General features: G+C 36.4%; 1 protein-coding gene across 2 annotated transcripts in view; it reads left to right on the forward strand.

The window, feature by feature from the left end:
• Nucleotides 1-27318, forward strand: part of ASXL3 (ASXL transcriptional regulator 3) — a gene marked incomplete at both ends in the record, with an annotated part of 167875 nt that overhangs the window by 23185 nt on the left and 117372 nt on the right. The window contains one exon of one of the 2 annotated variants that reach the window (XM_079717245.1): nucleotides 8130-8216. In XM_079717245.1, the coding sequence (XP_079573371.1) occupies nucleotides 8130-8216 (87 nt within the window). The remainder of the gene's footprint in view (nucleotides 1-8129; nucleotides 8217-27318) is intronic. The other variant, XM_079717246.1, reaches the window with a different exon arrangement.

Here is a 27318-nt window from a genome sequence, read left to right on the forward strand (position 1 = left end):
CTGTCTGACTTTTTAAAACAGGTTTTGTATGTATCATCATTTAAATAATTATTAATATTGTTCTTTTACCTGTTTTAGAACATTGTAGAAATTCTAGGTGTCTTTCACTTTCATTTTCTTTCTGTGTGTAAAAGGAATATAAACTGTTTGTAAAGCTTAGAAACTTACTGAGGTAGAACAGGGTTGCCAAAATCCCATAGGAAATTAGAAGTCAACTCTCAATTGCATAGAATTTTATCTTCAAATTCAGGTAGTGATCACGCTCTGAACTGTTCCAGGCCTCAGAAAGCCATCTCTCTACTCTCAGCTCTCCTCGGGTTTTACGAAGCTGGGCAACCAAAATAATTTAACTGTAAGACAGAATTTCCTTCTGATGAATATTCTATGATACTATGTGTCATAGTTGCAGGAAAGTTTGTCTGTACGTATATATTGTTGGAAGTAAGTTGTTGCTGCTGATATTCTCTATTTTTACTTGATTTGTAATACATGCATAACAGGATAATTTGTCCCCGCAGGGTGCTTGTCTTCCTAGGTAACAGAGCAGTGTCCAAAAGAGTGCCGTGGTGTATAATCCCTCTTGTTAAACACAGGGAGGAAGACTGTGGGGTGATGAAACCAGGCACCACATGGTGCAGGTTTACGTCTGAATCCAGAGGGAATAAATTTGGCTGTGATCAGGTGACAGGGGGTGGCGATATGTGTCTAACCTGATTTGTAGAAACCCTAGTGCAGTTTACGCAGGAAATCTCAGAGACACCCCAGGTAATGCCCATCATATTTTTTTTATAGCTCTCTTCTTTGTGTTGAAAAGCTTCCTGTTTCTAAGCCGTGCTCAAAGGGGGCTTCCCCCCCCCCCCAGCCAGTAGTATTAGCCAGTGTTTACTAACACATGTTGCTGTAGGCAGTCACTTGGCATACGGAAATAATCAGTGCTTTTACACTTACGATCGCATTTAGTCCTCACAACGATTTTATAAATGAAGAAATGAAGAAACTGAGTTCAGGAATGTTAAATATCTAAGATCAGACAGCTAGTGAGTAGGTGTTCCTGCTTCATCTGACTCCAAAGCTCATAACCTTCTTTATTATTCTATAAAAATTCCTAATATATGGCAACTCCAAACTAACTTGGTCTTCATGGAAGCCTACTTAGTGGTGCTATAATCTGATGCTGCAGACATGAATGAGGACCAAGGACTTCAATCTCATGAGGCTTGCAGTGTAACTGGAAGAATATCCTTAAACAGATAATGTTAATTAACGACAGGTGCTACCACGGGAAAGTACCGTTTAAACCATTATCTGAGAGTTCAAGGAAATATCTGATTGTTCTTAAGTGTGAGATTGCTGAAATGGGGATTGTGAGGTCGATATTGCATATAATATTTTGACTGTAGGCCCGCAGTTTCTGTAAAAGCCTTGTGCTCAAGACAATAAGTAACTTAACTTAGTAAAAGGAGCAGACTTCAGTGTTGGCTAGACCCATCACTTCCTAGGTGCCAGGTCTCAGAGGCACTCTATCTTCTTGGACATCTCTTTTTTCTGGGTGAAATAGGCCTGATTCTCAAGGCTATTATAACAAAAATCTTTTAAGTCACACATTCACATATATTACTATAGCATGTGATTTCCCCATAAAATGCATGCAAGTAGAATAGAAAAATTGTAAACATCACCCTTAAACCCTTAACTAGTAACCACATATGTTAGGAGCAGACAGCAACCTAATTGAGGTACAGATATTAGGTGGTGGGCAAGGTGCTGTTACTTTCTATGTATTTCATTTTCTCATCTGAATACTACCAGCCATTCAAATTCATGTCTCATCAAAATGACATGGACCTTTGAGGTATCTCAAGAACAGTGGAAATAGGGAATGTTAAATATATGAATCCAGGGGTCTATTGTAATACAAGCAAAACCTCTGGAGACTTAGCACGGAAGAGTTGTCTAATACGTATTAACTGCTTTTATTGTATTTAAACATTGTCATCATCAATATCATAATGTGTACAAGTCCTGTCCTTCCACTTGGTAGCTTTATGACCTTGGACCAATTATTTCAACTTAGTGCATCTCAGAGGAGGTTAACCCTGCCTCTTATATGCATCTCACTGAGTTGTTGTCAAGGTCAAAAAAATATATATATATATATACATACATATGTATATATATATATATATATATGTTGTACATAAGCAAATGAAATAATATATGTTGTGTGTAAACACTCTGTAATTGTAGAGAGCTATATAATGGTTTATTGTTATAACCTCCAAATCGTTTACCTAATACATGAGACCTTAAGTAGCTAAACATTTTAATGAACTGCCAATATGGATTAAGGGAAGACACTTTAATGTTAGAGAAAGAGCTAAACATGTATCATTGATGTGATTTTAAGTTGTAGAAATCTTTTTATTTTGCAGTCAAGTAAGTAAGCTCAGAAAATTTTCTTCAGGGCCTGAAGGACCAAGACTTCAACCATTAGATGAACACTTGTCTAATGTGTTTATCTTAGGGATACTGGAAATGACTTTTCTGAGTCAGCTTGAGTAAGCTCTAAAATGTTTGATACATAGTATTCCTGGACCAGAAAAATGCTGAAAGGATGAACCTAAAACAGAAAAATACATTCTTAGCATGGCCTGTGTCCTCAGTGATTTAGCAAATATCTCTTTCCTTCTCTTAACTATGTTGCTATCCTTGTCTGCAGGTTTCTTTTTCTCCTCCTACTGGGGCATGTAGAAGTCTGGGAGAAGAGGTTTCTGGGACAAGAGTCTGTCTTGCCTCAAAGTTCTATGAATCTAAATGTCTTTGAGATAGGCTCTGATATAGTTAGTCACATTAGTAAAGAAGATGACATCCAGTGGTGTGTTTGCCAGTTCTGCACATGTGTTCATATCCTCTGAAATGTACAAGCGAATCCATTGCTAGGGAGGCCACTGATTGTGTGTGTGCTTTGTGTCCTTAGCCATGGAAATTCCACTTTTGGGAGAGCAGTGCTGAATTTGCAACCTGTTGGGAGTAAAAATGCGGAAGAAAGAAGATAGTTGAGAATTGTGAGGCCTTTAGTGCGTGAGAACGAAGCATGAGAGATATATAAGACACAACTCAGGGAGACAGAGTCAAGTGGAGTCACAAATATAGCTCTAACACGGCGGAACAATTTGTTTCACAAAGAAAGAAAGGGCATTTTCTGTAAAGATTGAACACTGTGACAGACTCTGATTTGTATAGAAGAGACAGTGATATCTGGCCAATGGTTTCTGATTACAGCCTTTTCTTGGCAGTGCGAGCTCTAATAATTCTAGCTACAGATTTTCTTAGGGAAACAGCAGTTTTAAGAGCCTGTTTTTGAGGAAATAAATTATAAAGCATTTCCATTTTCAGCAAAAAATTTTTTGAAAGGGACTAAAAAAGATCACTTTTTTAGCCAAAGTAAATAATGTAGGAGAAAGAAAACATAGAGCTATTAGAAAGGAGAAACAATTCACGGTATTTGTGGAAAATATGATCCTGTACTTCTATACTATTAGAACTATTATGAATTCAATTAGCTGTTCATATAGATAATAATTATCACAGTTCAATGGCTTTTGTATGTATTAGCGATAAAATGTGAGGATAATTTATAAAAAAAGTGTATTCATAGTTGCAACCCAAAATATAAAACACTTAATAAAAAGCTTATTACAGCTTATAAAAGAAAACTTTAACACATGGAACAATGTGTGTACATTTCCTAAAAATTTAATTAGATGTCTCGTTTAATTCCTATCTAAATTTCATCTGGAAATATAAAGAAGTGAACAATGAAAAATTTAAGAAGGAGTAATGAGAGCTGTGTCCTATCCAGATAGTGAAGTGTATTGTAATATTACAGCAATTTAAACAGGGTGGTGCTGGCACAGGAATTGATTGAAAATCAAGGGAGCATAGCAGGACCCCTGGATGAGCCCCAAGGATAGTGGTTTGCAGTTTATTTCAGAGGCCCTGAAAATTCCCAGAAGTGCCTTCAGCCATTAGAGGAAGTAAGTTCTGGGGGCTCTGAGCCCTCTCATCTCTACCTCAGCAGCAGCTCTGCTTTTATGCATTTTATATACTGGGTTCCCACATTTATATATTGGTTTCACATCCAAAAGAGTTTTCATTGCCCTAATATTAATGTATGCCAGAGGATGCCTCACTAACCATGACCGGCTTATGAAACAAATTATGTTGGGGAATCTTGACTTAACATTAATAGGAGGTGAGAGCTTAAGTTAGTTCTTCACCTGGGTACAAAAAGATACATTCCAGATGAATTAAAAAATGAAAACATAAAATACCGGCAAGAAACATTTGCAGATATTTACATGCTCTTTGGATAAAAGGAACTTCTAAATATGAGAGCAGGGGAAGTCACAATAGAAAAGTCTGAGGAGTAGTTCATGTGAAAATAGAAAACTTTATGTATCTCCCTAAATATCCAAAAAATAACCAACAAAAGGAATAAAAATCTGTTATTAACATGCACAACAGTGAATATGTCTTACTATATAAATAGCTTTTTACACATTAATGAGAAAGACAGAAATATCCCATGTCATATCCCATATGATATTCATTTGAAATAAAGTTTTTGTTCTCCTTAGTATTTACAAAAATATAATTAGAGTAACAATGAATTGCAACTTCTTTGTCCTACTAGGTTTGCAAATATTGCTAAAAAGATAAGATTTAATACTGGCATATTTGTGGAGAGAGAGGCAGATTCATTTCTGCTTGGTGAGAGTATAAATTGTTAAAATATTTCTGGACACAGTTGACAGTGTATCAAGAGACATGATAGAGCTCACATCCTTTTGACCCAATAATATTCTAAGAACTTTACATTCAATATATTCTTTGGAAATTTATTTTTATTAATGAAGTTTTAAAACAACGTAAATGCCTATCTTCAGTTAAGTGTTAATTATGATGCCCATTTTGAAGAATTTAAATTACATGAAGAAAAGCAAGACAGCTAACTATGCATACATGTACTTTATATAATTATAATTATATTTTAAAAGTATGTATGAATAGAAAAAACCTAGAAGGAAAACACAAATATTAGCAGGGGTTAATATTCTTGGTTGTAAGCTTATGAGTGCATTTTGTTTTCTATAATATAGGTATGAGTTTGCATTTTTCCAGTTCTTACAACCAGAAAACAAGATGATTTTATTAATAAATAATTATTATCCATGGCAGACTTTGAAATTGGATTTCCTATTTTGTTACAATTGTATCATTATTGACCAAGTCAGTTTGAACCTGTTTTGATTATCCGAAATATTAATTGACCCTCTTTCTAGAAAAAGCTTATTATGATACATGACCTTAAAAATTGTGGATAACCCTACTCCCTTCCCTGCTCTATTGCATCCTTGACCCTTGTTTCTAAAGAGGTAGGTACAAGGTGGAAAACAATTGGAAGAACACGTTAAATTCAAAATAAGTGTTACATAACCAGGAAGACATATTCAAATACTGGTTGTATTTGAAAATGTCAAGAAAGATAATCCAGGGAGTATGATTTTGCAGGACGTATGAAACCGTTAACACCTCATAGCCAAGACATCAATCGTTGGGGCGTGGGCAGTTCCTCAGTTTAACATTTGGGGCTGTAGTTTCACTCTGACTGTGGCTTCTTCCCACTGTCCTGTTGGAGTATGGCTGCCTGCGAGTCTGATCCATGTCTCTGCCATGTGTCATATTATTTTGATGCTATCCATGTTTTGTTCTGTGAAAGTAATCTCTCTATCTTTTGTTCTCTAAATGTTCCCACAGCTAGTTCAGTGAAGCTTGTTCACATCCAGGACCCTCTTCTTCTCTGTCCCCTTTCTCTGTCTTGCAGGAACTGAGGGTGGCTTCTGGTGTTTGTGTGGCTTCATCATTTCCTTCCTGCCTCTCATCCACTTCACGATGTAATTCTTGGCACTTTTACTTCCTTTGTAGAGTAGGATGTGATGTCATAGAGAAGGGGACAGGGCTATCCAAATTCTCTCAATTGCTGGGAGGAGCTGCCCAGGTGTGCTGAGGGGCCTGTACTCAGGAAGAGAAACAGGGAATCCTCCACAGTGAGTAACCCCACTTTCGAGTGTGCCCAACTTTCCATTAAAACGTTACCCAGTACACTGGAGTTTCCTCTTCGGCCCTTTCTAGATTTAATCAGTTTGCCTTTTGGACATTCCCAGTTCAGCTCAATTTTCCTCCTTTCTCTCCCTTCTCCTCTGTCCCCCTCTTTCTGCCATCCCGTGCCTCTCCCCGCCAGTTTCCCTCTTCCTTGCTTGCTTACTTGTGTATGTCTGTGTCTGTTGACCTTCTGCCCATATCTTCTGTGAGAGACCATTAGTGTCCCCAGCGTTGCCTATCATTTGGGGTGATACCCACCCTGTATATAGTCCATGTGACCACAGCATCTCCTCTCAGTAATTCATAAGTATGCACTGTTCTACTTACAGTTCTTCTTATTTTAAAAATTCTGTCGGCTATTTCATTTTCATGTCTGTATCTTTCCTGCCTTTCTTTGTGACCTAATCTTTTCCCCTTTACAGCTCTATTATGCAGTTTCCTTCTTGCCTTTTTTTTAACCGATATTTTTACACTTTAGTCCTCTTCCTATACAGCTATGCCTATGTGTCTTCCCCCCTTGACCGTTCAGCTCTCTAAAGCGTTCTCTGTGAGGACAGTTTTCCTTCTTTCCTACTGACATACTTGTCGCTACACTCTCTTTCCAGCGTAGCTCATATTTCGCTATTCTTTAAAGAATTACCAACTGCAACTAAGAGACTGATCCAGACTAGGAAAAATGGGGAAATTTCCTGGGAACTAGAAAGGGGAGAACAGGAAAGTGGCCCTAATGGTGAGGTAGGGCAGGCTGTGTATGTAACTCACTGGAGAGCCTTGAGGAGCAGGACCTTTGCTAGTGACCTAGCTGAAATTTAGCCATTGATCGTAGAAGAGATCACAGAGCTCTTTTGAACGTATTTGGAAGCCTTTTTAATTTTTAGTTTTTAGAGTGACCCTGTTAATTCTTAATAATTATGAGAATTCTGGTCTAATAGTCATAATAATCATAAATTAGGACTCTAGAATTATTAAGTTGCATGGGGCCATGACTTGTGCAGAAGCTCCTGTACAGAAAATTTAAGTAGGTGTCATCTACCCTTGGAGGAAGTCATTGTGAAGATGTGTGTGCACTTGTTTCTTGTACCCAGAGGTGGTCCTGTAGACCTTGCTGGTGAGCAGTGTGGGCACCGTTGTTTACGGATTTCACTACATGTAAAGTCCCTGGGTAAATAAAAGGGTCTTGCTTTCCAGGGCTGATGGTCTAATGCCTGTGGAAATAATTAACTATGTCCCATATATTCCCCATACTTTGTTTAAAAAAGTTCACTTCCACTCAAAAATAAGTAGGACAGAATGGGAGAGAAAGAGAATAGGACTCAGTTCATAAAGCTGAGATGGGCTGAATGGGAAGAGGAAGGGATTTACTTGAAATGAATTGGAAAAGGCAAAAGAAAGGAAACTGAGCTGAACTGGAAAAAACACTGTAATGAGATACTTGGGTTTCTGTATGCTTTTTTTCCATTTTGGCCATGAAGGGTTTTTATTTATTTTATTAATATAAGAGAAGTTGATCAAAATATGAATCCAGTGAGGTTATTTCTGACCAGCACTTTGTTCTCTGCTCTTGGTGGTATTCAGGCTCATGTTTCCAAGGTCTTAGAAATTTAAGAAACATTTTAACAGCCTGAAAACATGACTTTAACCATAAAATGTCAGCAATTTTTAATGAAGGAAATTATATACATTTATTAACTTGGTGTTTTTAGGTTTCACATTTCTTTTTTTGGTGTGTATGTGTTTGTGACATTTTTGCAGAATGACCCCTATATGTTGCAGAAATTGCCATAGATGTCCAGAAAAAAAATTATGTTCTCACTTTGGACACCTGATCTGTGTGATGGAACCTAATTTTGGCATAACAGCCTTTTTAAAATTTTAAGGAAACATTGCATGATTCACACACATTTTCATCTTGTATGTTTCTATGCAGTAATCTAGGAATCTTATGTTTATTTTTATTTTTTTAGGCACTAGAAAAACACCCCAACTCACCAATGACAGCAAAGCAGATATTGGAAGTCATTCAGAAAGAAGGGTTAAAAGAAACAAGGTCAGTATTCATATTTACATTTCTTGTTTCCATTGATTAATAATTGCTACTGATTGCAAAGTAATAGGGGTATCTAGATTTTGATGTTGTAGATGATTGTGAATTAAGTAACTACCTGCAGATTCTTTTGTGACTACCAAATATTTGGGTGACCCAAGATTTCCTTGGAACTACCTGTTTGTTTAATAAATTAGACAGATTGATACAGAGTGTACTTCATGAACAAAGAGCAGCACTGTGTGAATTAGCCTCTAATTGGAGTTACTCATCTTTCTCTTTCTTGTAAGAGGAGACTTTCGTTTCTGAAAGTGAGTAGTGAAAGAGAAACTTTTTTACAGTCTTAATAGATAGATCCCAAGATATAAGATGAGCTCACTCTGATAAAATTCAAAGTGCCAACGAATATGGTTGAAAATTTAGTCCTCATATTTAGAATTACTCTACTTGGAGCATCATTAATCAATTATTGAGTCTTTAAAAAATAACAGTTTTTTTGAGATAGTCATATACCATAAAATTTGCCCTTTGAAAATGTACAATTCGTTGGTTTTCAGTATATTCACAAAGCTGTGCAGTCATTACTGCTATCTAATTTTAGAACATTTTCATCACCCTGAGATGGAACCCCATACCCCTTAGCAGTCACTCCCAATTCCCTATTCCCTCCAGCCCCTGGCAACCAGTAATGTACTTTTTATGTCTGTGGTTTTGCCTATTCTGGACATTTCATATAATTGGAGTTATACGCTATGTAGCCTTTTGTGACTGGCTTCTTTCATTTAGCATCATGTTTTCAAGGTCCATCCATGTGGTAGCATGAATCAGTACTTCATTTCTTTTTGTTGCCAAATAATATTTTATTGTATGGATATACTATATTTTATTTATGAGGATTATTTTTATTTAGTGATGAATTTTACAGTTTTGGCTTTATCCAGCAGTTTAGGGTCATATAAATGATATTACTCAAGGAGGAAAAAAAGTTTGTTACAGGGTAAATAACCATAGGGCTGTCACATGTGTATCTACTCATCCTTGTTACATAGAGTGAATTTTTTTAATTGTATGAAGTTGTCTACCTGTAAGCCATTGAGAAGGCAGTGGTCTCAGCTTGGTGAAAATTAAATCTGCTGAGTTACCTTTTGAATCTGATCTTGAGATAGAACCTGCTGAGAGAAATCAATGTCCTCCCGAGGCCAACTTTTCCTAAAAAATTGGTATTACCTGTAACTCCCATTACTGTAACATGTGAATCACATCAGCTTCTAGCTGTTTAAAATGCATCTCTTGCAAGTTTAATCCATGAACATCACAATTTAGTGGGGTAGAGGATACCTAGGCTCAATTTTTCATCTCTGTTTTGGAGGCTTTTTCTGCCTGTTCTGAAGAAAGAGCCTGAGCTAATGTAACTACCCTGTTTGCAATAATTGTTCCTCCACAACGTGGAGGTAACACTGCGGAGGGAAGTTGCTGACAGAGCCTAAGCGCTATTCAAGGGGATCCTTGCTTCTAAGCCAGACGTCAGTGTGAGGAGTTAGGGAACAAAATGGGGACACCTGGAAATTAATTTTCCCCTTACTGCCTGTCAGAAACCCTGAAAATATTTATGCCATTTAGAAAGCACTGGACATGTTTGTGCTACAGCCAAAAGAAAAAAAATGGGGTAAAAATCTAGAGATCTCAGCTCCTGTCAGATGTGGGCTCTGAGCCAGAGGAACCTGAGAATGCAGGCATAAAAAGCTTCTCCTATAAGCAGACATTTGAAATTTGTTCATCATGATATTCTTCTCCAGAGGAGTGACTAGGCCACTATCAGCTATTATGTACCTTGAGATATAAAACCCCTGTACCATGGCCATGAACAGCATCTTAATTACACTTATCATTGTAACAACATTTTTCGTATTTTTTTCAAGATGCTGGTCTTCCCAGAATGGTATATTAAAGGGCTCTAAGTATATGTTAACAAACAAAACACAAAGCAGCTTCTTTAAAGAGTAAGAACATTGAAAAGGAAAACATACCCTATTCCTCTAAATACAACCCTCCCTCTTCATCCCCTCCCCCATTATTGTGTCCTTCTGTGAATAAAAAAAAAAAAATTTGTTGTTACAAGTACTGATGAACCCGTATAGGACTATTGAAAGTACCTGCAAGGAATTCACAAGTTGAATAGGAAAGGGACCAGGCAAAGAAAGAGACCATAGTTCTATTTTAAGTTCTACTCTGTAAAATCAGCTCTGTGCAAAGGGCTCCAGAATATGCATTTTATGTTCTCATTTCTTTCTGTTTCTTTGAATTCTCCCTCCTGTCAGTTGTGACAGTTACTTGTGGCTGGTATATCTGTGACTACTCTCCCCTTGTTGTCTAGTTTGCTTATTAGACTCATCTCTAAAATGAAAATAGTGGGAGGGTGGGATAAATTGGGAGATTGGGATTGACGTATATACACTAGTATGTATAAAATAGATAACTAATAAGAACCTGCTGTATAGCACAGGGAATTCCACTTCGCTGTACAGTAGAAACTAACACAACATTGTAACATAACTGTACCCCAATAAAAAAATAAGTAAAAAAATAAAAGTAGTATGTAGATTCTGAGTGAGTTTCAGCTTTCCTACCTGTTGTGTATATTGCTTTAGGGAGCAGATTCTGACATTTATTTTGCCTACTTAATGTACTCTTTTGCTACCTTCCAAATTCTTAAATGTTTTCCAAGTATTTATGGTAGCTGAGTAAATTAAGTGTAACTGTATCTATTTTTCTTAAGTAAAGTTACATTTAGAAAGTCCATCATCATAAGGTCAAACATAGCTGTTTCATTTCTAGATGTTTATTAATGATGTGTTTTTCAAGATGTGCAGGCTTTCAGATATGCCTGATTAACTGTAGGGGAGTGACTGTGAAAGTTACTGATGTGTCCATAACCTTCCAGTGGTCTCTATGAACGAGAGGTCACGTTAGTGGCCCTCCCCCAAACAGTCCGCCACTGCGCCTGGCATTTCTGGAAAAGAGAAGATTGGCCCCTTATCCATCATCATTCCAATGCCATTTGTTTTAAAATAACACCATTTGTTTCAGATACTGGGTTGCGGGGGGGTTGGTGGCCCTTCATTCTGTGTGTCAGGCAGATCTCCTTTAACACTGACCTCACTGGACTGTACATTTGTCCTTGTTTGTCTTCCCGCTGGTCTGTGAGCTCCTTAAGGGCAGGGTACCCAACACTCCTGGCACTCAGAAGATGCTCAGTAAATATTTGTTGAGTAAATAATCTTCCTCAAGATGTTAACTTGCTGGTCCTTAGTGATGATTTTGTCTTGCATTTAGAGTTAGAAGCTTCTTTTTAACATTACAAGTTGTATTTTTCATCCTATTTTTAATTGTTTGTTTTAATCAAAAGGAATCTACCAACTTTGTGGGAATTCCATTAAATAGATGCATGCCGATAGCCTCTGGCAGATTAGCTGTGAACTTGAGGAAGGTTATTGTGCTGTTGCCTGTTTTCATACACTGTAGGTGCCTCTGGCTTAAACTTTTACCTTACAATAAAAAATAAACCAATAATTTTGGCAAAGCTGATATGAGTATTTGAATGTGTTCAGTATATGTGATATTGTTAATTTATTTGACTGAGATGAAATTCTTGACATTTTATGGTACCTTTTCCTCTTTTCCAGTGACACTTTAAATTGCATAATTTTCATGTAGACAGGATAAAACGAGGACAGCTTTTTATATCATGTTCTGTGTATCTTCTTCAAGTTATTGATGAAATGTATAGTATATGATTAAACTCTATTTGGAAAAGCCAGACTGAAATAAGTACTCTCTGTGTGGTTTACAAAAAGGTATATAGATAAAATAAATTGTCAGAAGGACATATGGTTTTTGTTGGGAAAAAATTAATAATATGAGCATGGCATGATTTCCTAGAAATTGTTTTAATAAAAATATATTTGGTAAGTTTTAATTCCCTTCTGTATAATAAGATAGAAGATATTTGTCAATATAATTTTATTCTGGTCCATCTATATTGTACTTGCTTTACTGATTCTGAGTATTTCCAGGCTTCTGTTACTTTGTGTTTATGAGTTGTCAACGACTGATAAGACACTGCTATTTAGAATGCTTTTCAGATGATCAGAATCTTATAATCAATCAAAGAACCGTGTTGCTTGCATAGAGAGGATAGAAATGTGCATATTCCAGACTGCGGCTTTTATGGATGGATATTTGATATGCCTGTTTGGACTGCTTGGCTAAACATTCCCACTTCCTCAGGGAGAGAGGGTGCTACTGTAGACTATAGCCTTGTCTGCAGTAATTAAACATATGTCCATAGCAAAGGAGAAGGACTCTGGGGGTTGTCCTAATTCTGCCTTTCTGTTTTTGGTTTGCTTATTCAGAAGTTATAGTTCCTTTACAAAGAGGACTGAGGGAGTTTTGATGCCTGAGGATATGTTTTTCTCTGCTCATGTAATTTTTAAAGTGATGCTTTCAAAGAAATATGCACTCTGTTTTAGTGACACACCCGGGGCAGCAAGGTCAAGGAGTGAGGTCTGTAACACTTACCTAGCAAGAGCAGAGCAGCCATTTATCAGTGGGGATAATTTCTTATGTGCCAGGCATTATTATCACAGGATACCTGTTATTAATGTAGCAAGAACTGTGATATAGTTGTCATATTACTTGATAATAGGTAAATTGCTTTCTAATGGAGGTGAGGCAGTCACGAAATAAAGGCCAAAAAATCACAGAGCAATTAAAAAACCCTCTGTTGGGTTGGGGGCAGGGCAATATTTATAAGGTACACTTTTACAATACTATAGATGCCTTACTTTAAAAATAATATATGTTAGATTTCATTTACCATTTATAGAGCAGCAACCTATAATTACATATCACAGTAGGGACATTTGAAAAGACTTATAAACAATCTCTCTCGTGCTTGGTATTATTCATTGACATATTTTTGATTTTGCAATGTGGAGCATGCACTTGACAACCCAAGATTTTGTAATTATGCCGGTATCAATGAGAACTTTTTATTCCCCCTGTAATTCGTAGAATAAATTTGTTTTAAGCTACTTGTCTTAAGGTCTTTCATGATTTCTGTTTTGCAGTCTCTGTCATGATATGCTGAAATTAGGATCTCCACTTTGTACTGTGGTTTATTAAAGATTTTTCTAGGGGGATAAAATGTCAGAAAATTCCATTACCATGTATAGTGACAAACAATAAAATTTCTTGGCATTTCTCTCGGTGAGATTTACGTTTCTAATTAGCACTTTAGGAGATGATTCTTTCTGGCTGCTGAAATGTTTTGTCTAAAGATAAGAAAGAAACACAAATAATTTCAACTGCAAAATCAATTCTTATCTCCAGACTCCATGTTGGCATCGCTTCTTTCATACTGAAACGGTGGTCTCGTTTGTTTGTGTTGGGGCATTTTAGAATTACAGTGTTAACTCATGGTGTCATCCTTGCCATTTGCCAACGTCTAATTTTCTCATTGTGTAAATGGTGTGAGGGATTCATCCTTAGAGAAGGATGAATGAAACAATGGTGTTGTTTACCAGAATCATAGGGGAATCTGCATGTATTTATGTGTGTATATTAGGTGTGTATACATGAGTGTGTGTAAGCAAGTCTGCATGTACTTATGTGTGTATATTAGGTGTGTATACATGAGTGTGTGTAAGCAAGCCTTTAGAATAATTTATCTCTTAGTTGACATAAACTTTTACTTGTCATTACTCAGATTAGAAATCTCAATCAGGGTCATTCCTAACTCGCTTCTCCCATCCCCCCCCACCCCCATGACCAGTTGGCTCTTGTGTAGTGTTAGTTCTGTGTCCTAACTACATCTTTCTCTGTATCCCAACTACATCTTTCTCTGTATCCCTACTCTTTGCCATTTATTCTTTGCACTTAAAAATTTTCAACTAGATTAATGCAGTATCTTCTTATCTGGTCTCTTTAAACCTGGTCTCCCGTTTTTTAAATCTATTTTTTTCTCAAACAAACACTACCCCATTTATAGTAGCATTTTTTAACTGATAGTCCAAAATATCCCAGAGAATATATTGTGCCTAGTAAGCTATGAATCAAAAGCTATTGTCAGTTGTATGTTTGGATATAATTAGAGGAAATCAAGCATGATACTTTTTTCCTAATCACATGGTATCTGAATAAATGCATGATATTCTGATTATGTAGGGTTTATGATGTTAATGGTGAATGCATACATTATACCTTACATTTAGATGAGATTTTGAATTTCTAATCTGGTCATTTTTATATACATTTGGTTCTTCCCAAAATATGTCACTTAAAATGTTGTTTGTTAGTATTATATGCTTTGTTTGTGCATAATTAATTAGTTTTAAATTAAATGGTATAAAACTGATAAAATAAGTATTCATAACTTATACATGGGTATCACTAATTGTTTAAAAAGCAACTGATGTATCATAATTAAACTTTTTTTAAACTTAAAGTTACTTTTTTTTATAGTGACATAGTGATTGAGGTAATTCTTCAGGGGATGATAAGGTGATATATTACTGTGAAAGCATTCTCTGAGTTAGAAAATAATTGTGTGAAATATTACCCTACAAGGTCAGATTTCAGCCCCTCAGCACAACCCTAATCAACCTGGACTTGGGCAACTTGAAAGCCTTTGTAGTCAAGCATCTGATGTTGGGGCCACAGTTGACTACAGCTGACCCTTGAACAACTTGGGATTTTGAAATTTGTGGGTCCACTTATACACGAATATTTTTCAATAGTAAATCCTACAGTACTACACAGTCTGTGGTTGGATGAATCCGCAGACATGGAGGAACCACAAATATGAAAGGCTGACAATAAGTTATATGCAAATTAACTCCCATGTTGCTCAGGGGTCAACTGTACTTGCCTTTTGCTGTGAACTCTCCCCCATAATCTTTTCATAATATGGAAAGTAGAAGTAGAGCCCACGAGTCATTCATGGAACTGTGTTTTGTGTATGTGTGTGTGTGTGTGTGTGTGTTGCGCGCTCAGCTGGCAGTTTTCACTTTGTTCCATAAAAGGACTGCCGAATGGGGAGGGAGCACTTTTCAGGTAGAATGCCTCAAACTAATGTATGAAATTTGCAACAGGACTCCTCTTGGTTCCCAGGTTGAAGTGCTAATAACAGCGATTGGTTAGTCTGCTCAGGCTGCCATAACAAATCATCATACACTGGGCGGCTTAAACACCAGAAGTGTATGTTCTCACGTTTCTCTCTAGTTCTGGAGGCTAGAAATCCTAGGTCAGTGTCCGGCAGGATAGGTTTCTGCTGTGGCCTCTCTTCCTGGCTTGCAGACAGCACCTTCTCACTGTGTCCTCGCATGGGCTTTCCTGGGTGTTTATGTGCAGAGAGAGAGAGAAAGCTCTTCAGTGTCTCTTTTTGTGAGGATACTGCACCTATCAGATCAAGCCTCCATCCTTAGGACCTCTTTCAACCTTAATACCTTCCTTAGAGATCCCATCTCCTAATATAGCCACACTAGGGCTTCAACATAAGATTTGGGGTGGGGGAGACACAAAAATTCAGTCTACAACAGTGATTCAGAATTTGGAACTTTATTTTTTTAAAAAAGAATTCGGAACTTTACATTTCCAGAGTTCGTGGCATACCATAGAATTTTTCTAGAATTTTGAGTATCTGATTCAACTTAGAAGGTATTCATAACAATATGCTTAACACTGTACTGTGCTTCTGTTTTTACATACTCCTCATACGTGTTTTCATATGTTGTTCCTAACATATAAACCAATAGAATACTTGGCTTATGTTTCGTGTCCAAATATAATGTGTAGAGTCACATAACATAAATTGATTTGGATTTTATTTGAAGGCTTTGGTAAAAATAGCTGTGGTGACTGCGTATAACCCTCAAGGCATCAATATTCACTAAGGTATGCAATAATAGCTGTGAAATGGCCATTTCTTAATACAACTTTTTATTCTGTCAAGCTTCCTTTCTCCATCCTTCCAAATAATTGAACAAAAAAGGTAATTTAGGTGATTTCAGCTTTATTGAGATCTAGGTATAATTTACTCCAGAAATACTGAGCACTCTATAAATATTTCAGTGCAGGAATAGGAGCAGAAATGGATATAATATTACATTGTATGTGAGTCTTTCTAAGTATCCTATGCAGGTTAAGATCTTTGGGGAGAAATAGGCATTTAACTGGGGTGGTATTATTTAATTTTTTTTTCTAGGTGGTGTTTTTCTCCTTATCTCCTCATTTCATTGCTTGTGCTCTTAATTGCCACACGCCTAAATGATTTTAAGTTTCACTTCATTGTTTTGAACTTGACAACATAATTCAAATGCAAAACTGTTGATATGCTGACATGGGGACTTCTTTTTATAGTTGATTTGTTCTCAGAGGAATAAAAATTATGACATTTTGTTAAGCCAGGTTTTCTAAAAGCTACAAGTGCATAATTCCTAAGAATAAGTCCTAGCTCTTTCAGGACAATTAAGGACTATTTATCCTACACCTCCCGAGATGCCTTATGCAGAATCAAATAGATAATTCTGCCTGAAATTCAGATGATTTTTATGAACAGTTTTTTAAAAAGTTAAGTCCTGTTTTAGGTGCTGCATAAGGCTTGTGTTTGGGCTCTGCTCTCTCTTCAGTTTGTTGGTAACCATCTTCTGGCCAGGTTCAGGGTACTCAGGTATGTGGGTAGAGCTTTTCCCAGGTGCTTACTAGTCAAATGAGAGAACATCAGAGAAAGGAAAACAATTGTGGACATGTAGAAGTTAATCAATTAAACACCGACTAAGTGCCTCCTTTTTGCTCACTGTGTAAAGTCCTGGGGGTTTTGTGGAAGCTTTAAGGCATGTCTTCATTCCATTAACATTTATTAAGTACATGCTATGTTCTTGAGACTGGAAGCTGCTGGATTAATAGATGAGTGAAGTTCTTTCTTTTGAAGGTTTAACAGCGTAGTTCCAGACCCTTCTCTGAGTCATTCATTTACGTCATATAACCTCTCCTCTGTGGAGTATGTCTTCAGCCTAGTACATAATGGCTTTTTATTTTTATTAAAAAAATTAAACTTAGGACTTTCTAAATTCTCTCTTGAATTCTTAATAGAATATATGATATTCTAACATAACAGGAAGTGTTGTCTTTGCATCACAAATACAAGCTCATTAAGATTAGGGACACAGATCTTTGTATTCAGTCATTTATCTTGCCTGGTGCTGAGATACCATGCTTTATGCAGTATGTCAAGCAGATTAATGAGTGGGGGCTTGATGATTAAAAGAATACCTATTTTTTTTTATCATTTACTTACACTGGACCCAATACTAAGGACTTTACATGAATTATCTTTTTTAAAAAGTGATATCATATTTACCATTTTACAGATAGGGAAACTGAGGCAGATGAGATTAAGTAACTTGGGATAGTTCATTCAGCTAGCAAGTGACACATCTGGGATTTGATGTCTGATTCAGAATCAATTGCATTTAACCTTTTGAAATATTTGTAGACTGAACCTAATAATATTTTGATTTTAAAAGTATTGGTTATATGATTCTATCGAGTAAATACTCCCCCACCCCCTTAGCAGCTTTTCTGGCTAACTGTTGATTGTCTATATATATATTACTCACTGGTATTAAAGTCTAGCCTGTAGATAGGTGTGTTGAGACTCTCGATTTATAGCCTATTTGTAAATAGGGTTGAAATTTTTTTAAAAATTCCATTTCCATAACCCAGATTTGGAAGATACAAAGCCTTTCCCGAACTTTCACTGTTACGCTTGTCCAACATGAGGAGGATGATCTTTAGTGAAGATTTGGGCTTATGGATAGCAGCAAGATATATTTGAATTGTAACTTCTTACTGTTTTATTTAGAAGGTGATGCTGTAAGGGTGGGAAACATACTTTAGGTAATGGTAGAACCAAGGACTTTGTAGGATTCTCACTGTTTTGTTGTTGATATTGGACTTATAGATTGTTTCTGGGGAATGCGCTAACTGTGACCAGTCAAAGCATTAATTGCTAACAAAAGGCAGTTTTAGGGAGTGGCAGTTAACTACCTTTATGAAATAACTGAATGAAAATAGATGAGACTGATTAAACGATGCTTAGGTGGGGGGTAGAGGAGGCTAAGTTATTAACATTGTCCTGTTTTTAAGATATGCATCTAGGGAAAGGAAAAAAGGTACAAATGAACAGATAAGTAGCGTCCGAACCAGCATTACTGCGTTCTTTAGGACATTTTCTTAAGCGGAGAATAATCAGATAAACTTTACTGTTATTGGTAATCTGTATCCTGACCAATTATCCATCCTTCCTCATCTCATCCATCCATTGTATTTCCGCTGGGAGATAGAAGAACACCACTCTTTCCTTTTTATTTTTATTTCTTATTTTTACAAAAGACAGATGTAAAATGTCTGGGTAGAACACTTTCTCCATCAGACCACTGCAGATAGCCTGAATCCATGACTTCATTCCTCTCTAACCAGTCTGAGTGAAATACAACATTTGTACAATGATTAGTTTTCAATTTGTTGCTTAATTTGCGTTTGTTGAAGGTGTCCTACTGGTTGCTAGATGTAGAAAAATGGCATTCACGAATATTTTTTGGAATAAGTTGTTGCTAGTGGGATAGTCTAAAGAATGGCTAGTAAATATGTGACTCATCTTTAACTTAGAAGAGGGTGATCATTTCAGAATTTGAGAAGTGCAAAAGAATGTGCAAGAGCTCAGTAGTAAGTGAAGAACAGACCATAAAAAGAGAAAAGTAGATAAATCTTCTATTCTAAGATACTATTTGAAGGGACATGTCTTTCAATTGATTTTCCTGAAGTGATGGGTTTTCACTGATCCAGTCACCCTTTATTATCTGGTTTTATTTGCCTCCCATAGTACTTATTTTGGCAGGAGTTAGGGGTGCAAGAGAGATTGTACTGTAATTTGTACTTCTGATGGTTATCCAGTGTTCTTGATTCTGGCCTCGTTGGCTTTTGGTTGCCATCAAGACCTTGCCCAAAGGAGGACTATGAGAAGAACAAGGGGAGGGGTCGTGGCAGCCTTGCATTCCTGCCTCTGTGGGCTGATGTAGAGAGCCAGTGAGCTCAGTAAGACACAGTGCCATGGATCACTTTATTGAATATGCTTAATCCAGTTATTCTTTAGAATGTCTGTAATATGCGTAATTTGTGAAGCAAGGGCGAATAGATTTGCCTGCAGACAATTTGATGCACACAGGCCATCCAGCCCCCATTTTCTCTTTTCAGATTTTCCCTCTGGACTCTTGCAGCCTGCTCTGTTTCTTCATTCACACCATGATAATATATTTAATTTATGTTTACTTATTAAATTTTCCTCTGTTCTCTGTAAAAAAATGAATAGCAGTATTTAAATGTAATCACAATAAAATTGAGTGGCCTGAGAAGTCCAATGGGTAAATGAAAACATTGTCAACTAGTGTGAACTTACAGTAAAAATCTAGTATTCATTTACTGATTCTTTTTTCTGGCATTAATAACTCATTTGACTTTTCTTTATAAATGGATCTTCAGTATATCAATATAGTATGAAATATATGTAGTGAATATTTTATAGATTAAATAAAGTGAAACCCAATACAATTTGGAGCTGTCAAAGATTTTTTGTAATGAATTCCTGATCTGCTGTTTTATTCTTCACCTTTAATATGATAATATTGATCTCTGACCTTTCCACTGTTTAGGGTTGTCATATAGATTAAAATTTAAAAATAGATTTGAAAACCTATTACAACAACTGCATATTGCTGATTATAATACATCCTTTGCAATGAAATATTTTCAGATTTTTTTTCTCAAGTTTTGAGAATTGAGGTCCAAGAATATCCTTCGAATTTGTATTTATTTTATAGCATAGGTGTTTATATAAGCTAGTGTATAGGTTTGCATGGGTGTCATGGAGTCCCAGAATAGGTGGTTAAATTAAATAAAAGTTCATTTCTCACATTACAGTCTGAAGGTGGGGAGTCCCAGGAATGATAAGATAGCTTTGTTATATCAGGATATCCAAGGAGCCAGGGTCCTTTTGTCGTGTTGCTCTGTTGTCCCTAGTATTTTGTCCTCATCCCATGGTCTAACGTGACTTGCCACCAAATCCATGTTCCAAGCAGCAGGTGGAAGAAGAGGCAGACACAGTCCCTCTTTAGATATGTTCTGTTCTAAGCGTTGAGTGCATCTGTTTTTCTCATGTCCCATTGGCCAGATACATAGTTGCACTTAGCTGAGCTGGAAGATGGAGAGAGTATAGTCTGTTGCAGGAGGCTGGTTCCCAGCTACAAAGTGGGAGGTAGGGAAAGGTAGTTACTGGGGAATAACTACCAGCCTCTGCTGTATCTATTTTTAAGTTAATTCTCATGATTAGGCTTGATTTAGGTTAAATATGTATTATAATTTTGTGACATTTGAGAAAATACCTATATATTTAACTTTGTGCAAATATTAACATATATTTCCAAGTCTCTCTGACTCTACTCAGCCTGTTAACGGCCTTCACTATTTCTTGTCCTCTACCCACCCACTCCAAAGCCAATTCAAATGTCATATACCACCTCCTCAGTGAAGGGTTCTTTAACTCTAGCTTTAGTTCATCATTTTATCCTTGCTATTCCTTTATAACATAATATGTGTGTTCCTTTGTTGTATCTAATAAACTGTCTCAAATTTTCTCTTGTTATAATAAGACTGCACTTTCCTTAATGGTAGAGTTTATGTCTCATTGATCTTCTCTTCCCCATGGTGCCCTTTATGTAATAGGCTCATGATATTTTCTGAATGGAAATTTGAATTCCAGCTCTGTTTCTATTTCCAACATAGTATGTTATCCTGGATAAGTCACTCAGTCTTTTCTTTTCTTTCTTTCTTTCTTTTTTTTTTTTTTTTGTCTTTTCTCTCCAGTGAAATAGGGAAAATTATAGCTCTTTATCTGCATGGTAGGGCTGAAATGAGGATAAAATAATTTTTTAAATGTACCATCAACTGTATATTTGATTTGTGAGATTTCACACTTGTTGCATTAGTAGGACTTTGGAAAAATTAATCAAGATTGAATGGCTTATCAAGTCAAATTTGTATTCTAAGATATTTCACAGTAGTATTTTGGCACACTGATGCCAAAAGAGTCACGTTTCAATAAGAAGTATATGATATGATTTAATACATAATTTTTAATCTAAAATTTTATGAGAAGTTAGGAAAGGGATTCTAATTAGTTTGTGTTCTTAACTCAGATTCAGTGGTTAGATTTAAAACCATTGTTACTTGATGAAGCAGAGACTGAATTGTTTTTAATATGATATCTGCCAATGACTAATTTTGGGATTCTAAGATCAGGGATTTTCCCGATTTACAATGTACCAGTGGGTAAATTGTTTTTCATTACATGAAATGCTTTGAGGACAATCTTATTTGTAACTTGGAAGGTGCATTTCTCTAGCTATCTCTCATACTTGGGCTACTTTAGCCTTTTGAATGTACAGTATAGGTGTAGTATTTCTTCTGCTTTTCCACTCTCCAAACTTATATGTGTTAAAATGTCATATCCTGACAGTGCCTCCTATTAATTATCTAATTTGTATGTTTGAGGGAAAACGATGTGTCTCAGAGTCCTGTGTATTTGTACTCTCATCCAAATTTTGTTTCAAATTTGATTGAGAAGCTTCACATATACAAAATGAAATTTTGGAGAAGAGACTTTGGTAAACAAAACCACTTTGCTGTCTCCGAGGAGGTCTGCATTTAAATATGTAGGAAATGATTAATTTCTGGGAAAATCTACATCATTATTTGTGTGCTTCTGTCATTAAGGTTCTCACAGTTTTGACTTTAGTATTTATTGAATGTTCATATTATACTGGGAGTTTTCCATTATACTGAAATAGTTTTGCTATCTGTAAACTAAATACTATAGGATAGAATATATTTTACTTTTGAGTAGTGATCCGATTTCCCAGATTTTGTAAATTACATATATGCTAATGCCTTAGCTTCTGTTGGTTATTACTATCACTGCCACCATAATAGCTATTCATTATTTAAGATGCAGATTTTCTCCCCTGGATACTTTCCCCTCAATTCCCAGGCAGAAATATGGTCCCTTCTTTTATAAGGGTGGTTTTTAATGTACCTTTATCACCGTTCTTTTAGTTTATATGTTTTTCTCCCAACTAAACTATGGATTCCAAGACAGCTAGTGACATATCTTACTCATGTTTGTATATCCTGTATAGTTCCTAGATCATGGCAGACATCTCAGCAGGTATTTATTTGACTGAACATACATTACTCATAGACATTGTTAGCTGATATCTGTAAAAGGGATGGTTTGAGAAGACTCTTATACTCATGGCACTTGGCCAGACCCACAGGTTATGCAACAGAGAGTCTATATGTCAAACATGAGGACTTAAAATGTTAGGAGGAAAAGCACTGTATGTTACTAAGCACCAACAGGACTGTAAGTTTGAGCTAAGCAATCAAGTGATCTATTCCTTGCAGTGGAGTGTTTTCTGAGTCCTTAGCCTAGGTGACCCATTCAGCATTTTCCTTATGAGAGACGTGTCATTTTTTATGAGATGCAGTGAAGTTAGTGGAGAGTGTCCAGAAAAGCATAATGAGTATTATGTTTGGTATAAATCTCAGGTCCAAATCTATCTACACAGTTTCTGGATATTTGACATCAATGGAATAATTGACTTGAGAAGCAAAGTATATAATGAGTGGGTAGAGGAAATAGTACCCCCGAAGGACATCACCAAACTTTTTCATTTTAGTAACTGGCAAGGATGGGATGAGTTTGGCCAGTAGAGTAAATGAAATGGAGATTAGAAGACAATTCTATTAATTTTAAATGGAATTATATGTGATGAACACTCATATAGATAGCCATTTGCTTGATGAAGATAATATTTTAGGGTAAGCACATAGAAAATATTGCTGCAGTGATTTAACCCAATTAATTTTATTTTAGACACACTCTGGAAATTGAGAAACTTAGTAACATTTTGCGCTGGGATTGAAAGTTTTAGTTTTCAGTATTACATTAGTTCGGAGAAAGGGGCAAGCAAAAAGGAAATATATAGTCTTAAATCTTCTAACAGAAGTCTCAAGAAGATAAAAATAGTGAATTCTCTGGTTAAACTTTGAAAACTCTATATAATGTCACTTTGTTTCTAAGAAGCCTATTCATTAAGAAGTGAGAAGGAAAACTGGTATTTTTAAAGTTGGTTTGTTCTTGTTCTTTAACATATAATAGCTGTTGGGGCCCATTGATCATTTTTTTTTTATTATTCCTATCATTCGAAGTTGTTATTCATTTAAAGGTTGCTGCCTGTGTCTGCACAGTGAGCAAGGGCAGTCAGCACAGAGCTCCTGCATCAGTAGAGTCTAGTAATGCAGTCAAGGCAATGGTAGTTAGGATTAGGAAAGTGGTGACCCCCAGTGGGATTCAGGAGGTAGAAGGCACTTTGGTAATACCAAACAAAGCTTCAGTGGTTAATCTGGCATTGCTTTCCCATCTCCTGAAAAAGCCAAGGTTTTTCTGCTTTGTTTTGTTTTTTGTTTTGTAAATATCGGAAGAGTTTGATCCTATATACCAAGTTTCGAAGACTAGCCTTGGAAACCAATATCGTGTTTTCTCTTTTCCCTTCAGGCCAAAGTATGTTCCATTTGGGACCACCTCAACTACCTTACCAGGCAGCCCCAGGTCTTCATATACTTTCAGTTTCCCTTCTACTATGGAAAGGGTCTTTCCTTGAATGTTCATATTTTCACCTTGAGAAGGCTATATATATTCAGGAGGGGTTAAGCAGCTGTAAATAAATGTGACATAGTAGAAGAGTGGGTTGTGGGAGTTTTACTATATATACACATATATAATATTTTCCAGTCTGGTTTCAGACCCCGGCATGGCTTGGAGACAGCGTTGGTGTGTATGAAGGATCTTCCTCGAATGAAGGATTTGGGACAACTTTCCATGATGATTATATTAGAGCCTCAGCTGCTTTCGTGTTGGTCATGAGGTGATGCTGAACCGAATGCTTGAACTAGCAGGAGTGGCTGGGATTGCATTGGAGTGGTTCCGTTCATTCCTTCCGGGTAGGTACCAGCTAGTGATGTTGGGTGCAAAGGGACATCGAGGGTCCCCCCGTATGGAGGAACCCCGTCGTTGTCACTCATTCCCCGGTTCACGTTTAGTGGGTTTGAGGAGACAACTGGCCACCTGGAGGCCAGGCAGTGATTTGAATGACTGTGAAGAAGGTTATGAGGGTGGCTCTCAGATTGGTGTCGCTCACATACGTTATTTTTGTTTTGTCCGTGTGATAGTGCAGATTAGAATCGAAACTGAGAAAGTGTGACTTGCTGGAAAGTGTAAAGTTGGGAGGCCCTGCTGTGCTTTCTGATTTCTCTATCTGAATTACAGTTTGTGTAAACTATGGCCATATTTTGACTCCAAATTCGTCTACACACAAAAATCCTATGGCAACATTAGATAGAAAAGTTTTATTTTCCTTTCTGGTATATATCCGGAGCCTTCTTCCCTGTGAACACTGACTGCATCTCCATGATCTTTCTTGCTGAAGTTGTAGTCTGCTTGTTCACCCTTTTGCTTGGGGCTCTTTTAAGCAGTCTGACTACATTAATAAATATTCTTGCTGGTGATGGCTGATTTTCCCCAGTGAATGTTTTGCTTTATCTTCACTGAGAGCACTTCGATATTCTAATCCTGTTTTACTGAGAATCAAATTGAGTTGCACTTTTTAGTAAATGCTGCCTCTCCTTCTCCTTAAACTGCTCAGGCATTTTAAGTTTTTATAGAGACTGTGCCAGATTTTCTTCAATTTCGAACATGTTCTTTAGAAATGTGGTTCCTCCTCTTTGCTGTTATTTATTTATGTAATATTATTTCAGTTATTTTCCTTTACGGTAATGAAAAGCTTGCTGAGTGTTGAACATGGGGGAAGTTTATTAGGATTAGGAGTAGAATACAGGTAAAGAACGGAAAAGAACAAACAGATGTGTGTGTCTGTAAATATCATCAGAACTGTCTGTTGACTGTCATTTTGGCAAAAGGGCAGGAAACTAACATTTATGCAGTAACTGATCATGTCAGGCACTGAGCCAAGCAGTTTCTATTTTTTAGCTCATTTAATCCACAGGGTAACATTGAGAAGTGGGTGTTATTTCTTCATTTTACAGATGAGGAAATTGATGCTGAGAGAAGTTAGGTATCTTGCCTAACTTCACACAATTATAAGTGGAAGCTCTGGTATTTGAGCCTGGATCTGGCTGGTTCCAAAGCTCAGTCTTTCCATCCAGTCAAATGTTAAGCCCCAGGCAAATGTTAGACTTGAAGAGGGGGTCCCAAAGGAATAAAAAAGAAGAAGAAAAACCATGCCTATTAGAAGGCATGAACAAATCAAGGAGGAAATGAGAGACATAGGAATGTACTAGCATAACATTTATTTTGAAAATTTCCAGAGTTTTCTTAAAACTCAGTTTAACAAGCCAAGTGACAAAAGGAACAATTTTACGATCATCAAATGTTTAGCATTTATGGGATGAAGAGATTTAGAATTTCAAATCTTATCTCTATGTTTGGACATTTGTTCATTCTCTGCTTGGAAATTGAAGTAATGATACCCCACACTGGACCCTAGGAAACTAGAAGGACCAGTGCATGGAAGCCAATCAGGTAGTTAGTAGTTATCTGAGGAGGGACAGCAGTTGAAGACCAATACCAGGTGTTTACTGTTTATAAAAGCTTTTTATTCTTTTAAATGTGTCTACAAGCTTTTCTATGTGGAACCTCAGTTTACCATTGCCTTTCATGTATAACATAGTGCTTGTGACTGAAGACGTGGTGAATTTTTGTGTTCTGCTTAACTAGTAATATATGTGGATTTTACTAAATTCTTATTTACATCTTTAGATGAAGTTTGGATCAATATTATCAATTTTCCTTTTTATATTGATAGACAGCTGTCTCGCACCATCCCAATATATTTATTTTAGGCATAGCCAGGGAGAATGTTGTTTCTGTGCTTATAAACTAACATTTGGCAATAGAAAGGTATTATATTATCTATTAAAGTTGTTACTGTTATCCTAACATGATATGCTCTTATCAATTATGTTAATGGTACCTTAGAAAACGCCCCACTTCCCCAAAGAAGTAAAGCTTTTTAACTGTAATGATTTTCAACTTCAGTGCTGTGTTTTATCTACTAGCAGCTCATGAAGTAATGGTCATAATTGAATTCAGCACTTTAAGATTTCCTGACTTAGCTTAAACGAAATATTGATTTCATGAAATGAGGTGGCAGGTGCATTGAGGAACTATTTCCTGAAAGTTTTAAGTGGCTATTTAAACCCTCAAGAATATTAAAGCAGATTAAATGAGTGGTTTGGAGTTGTGCTTACTTAAATAAGATGTTTGCCAACTGGACAGAAGCCATGATACCTAAAGTTTTGTTTTTTGAAACATTGAAGAATGAAGGCAGAAGACCATTTCCTCTTATTGTTACATAAGCGTAGATAGTTCTCTATAATTTTAGTAACTGTTTAATCAGTTGCCATTTAGTTAGTTGAGTAAATAGGGCCCCAGGTTTAAAATAATTTTTCTTGAATTATTACCTTGGGTCACAAAGTCTCTTCCTTTCCACCCCAATTATATTCACATATTGTTCTCTCGTTTTGTTGCTGGAGTTGTTGTTTGGAGGGTCTCTGTGCGCCTAGTTGGAACATTGATATTGCTGTTAAATAATGTACAGGAAATCTTGTTTTGTCTAAAGATAGATTTCTCCCCATGGGTCATCAAAATGCGCATTTTTTCCTAAGGAAGATGTTTATTTCTGTGAAACAGAGGTAATACATATATAACACGCTAGTAGCATTACTTCTGGAATTTATTAATATGTATATGTGTATAATTTTATAGTTTTCAAAAAAAATTAGCCTGAAACAGTATTATTTATTCTCTTTTTACATTTGCATTGGTCCTAGCCATTCTTACCTTTATTTTACTGTTT

This window comes from Hyperoodon ampullatus (genome assembly GCF_949752795.1).
Source record: "Hyperoodon ampullatus genome assembly, chromosome: 13".
Classification (NCBI taxonomy): domain Eukaryota; kingdom Metazoa; phylum Chordata; class Mammalia; order Artiodactyla; family Ziphiidae; genus Hyperoodon; species Hyperoodon ampullatus.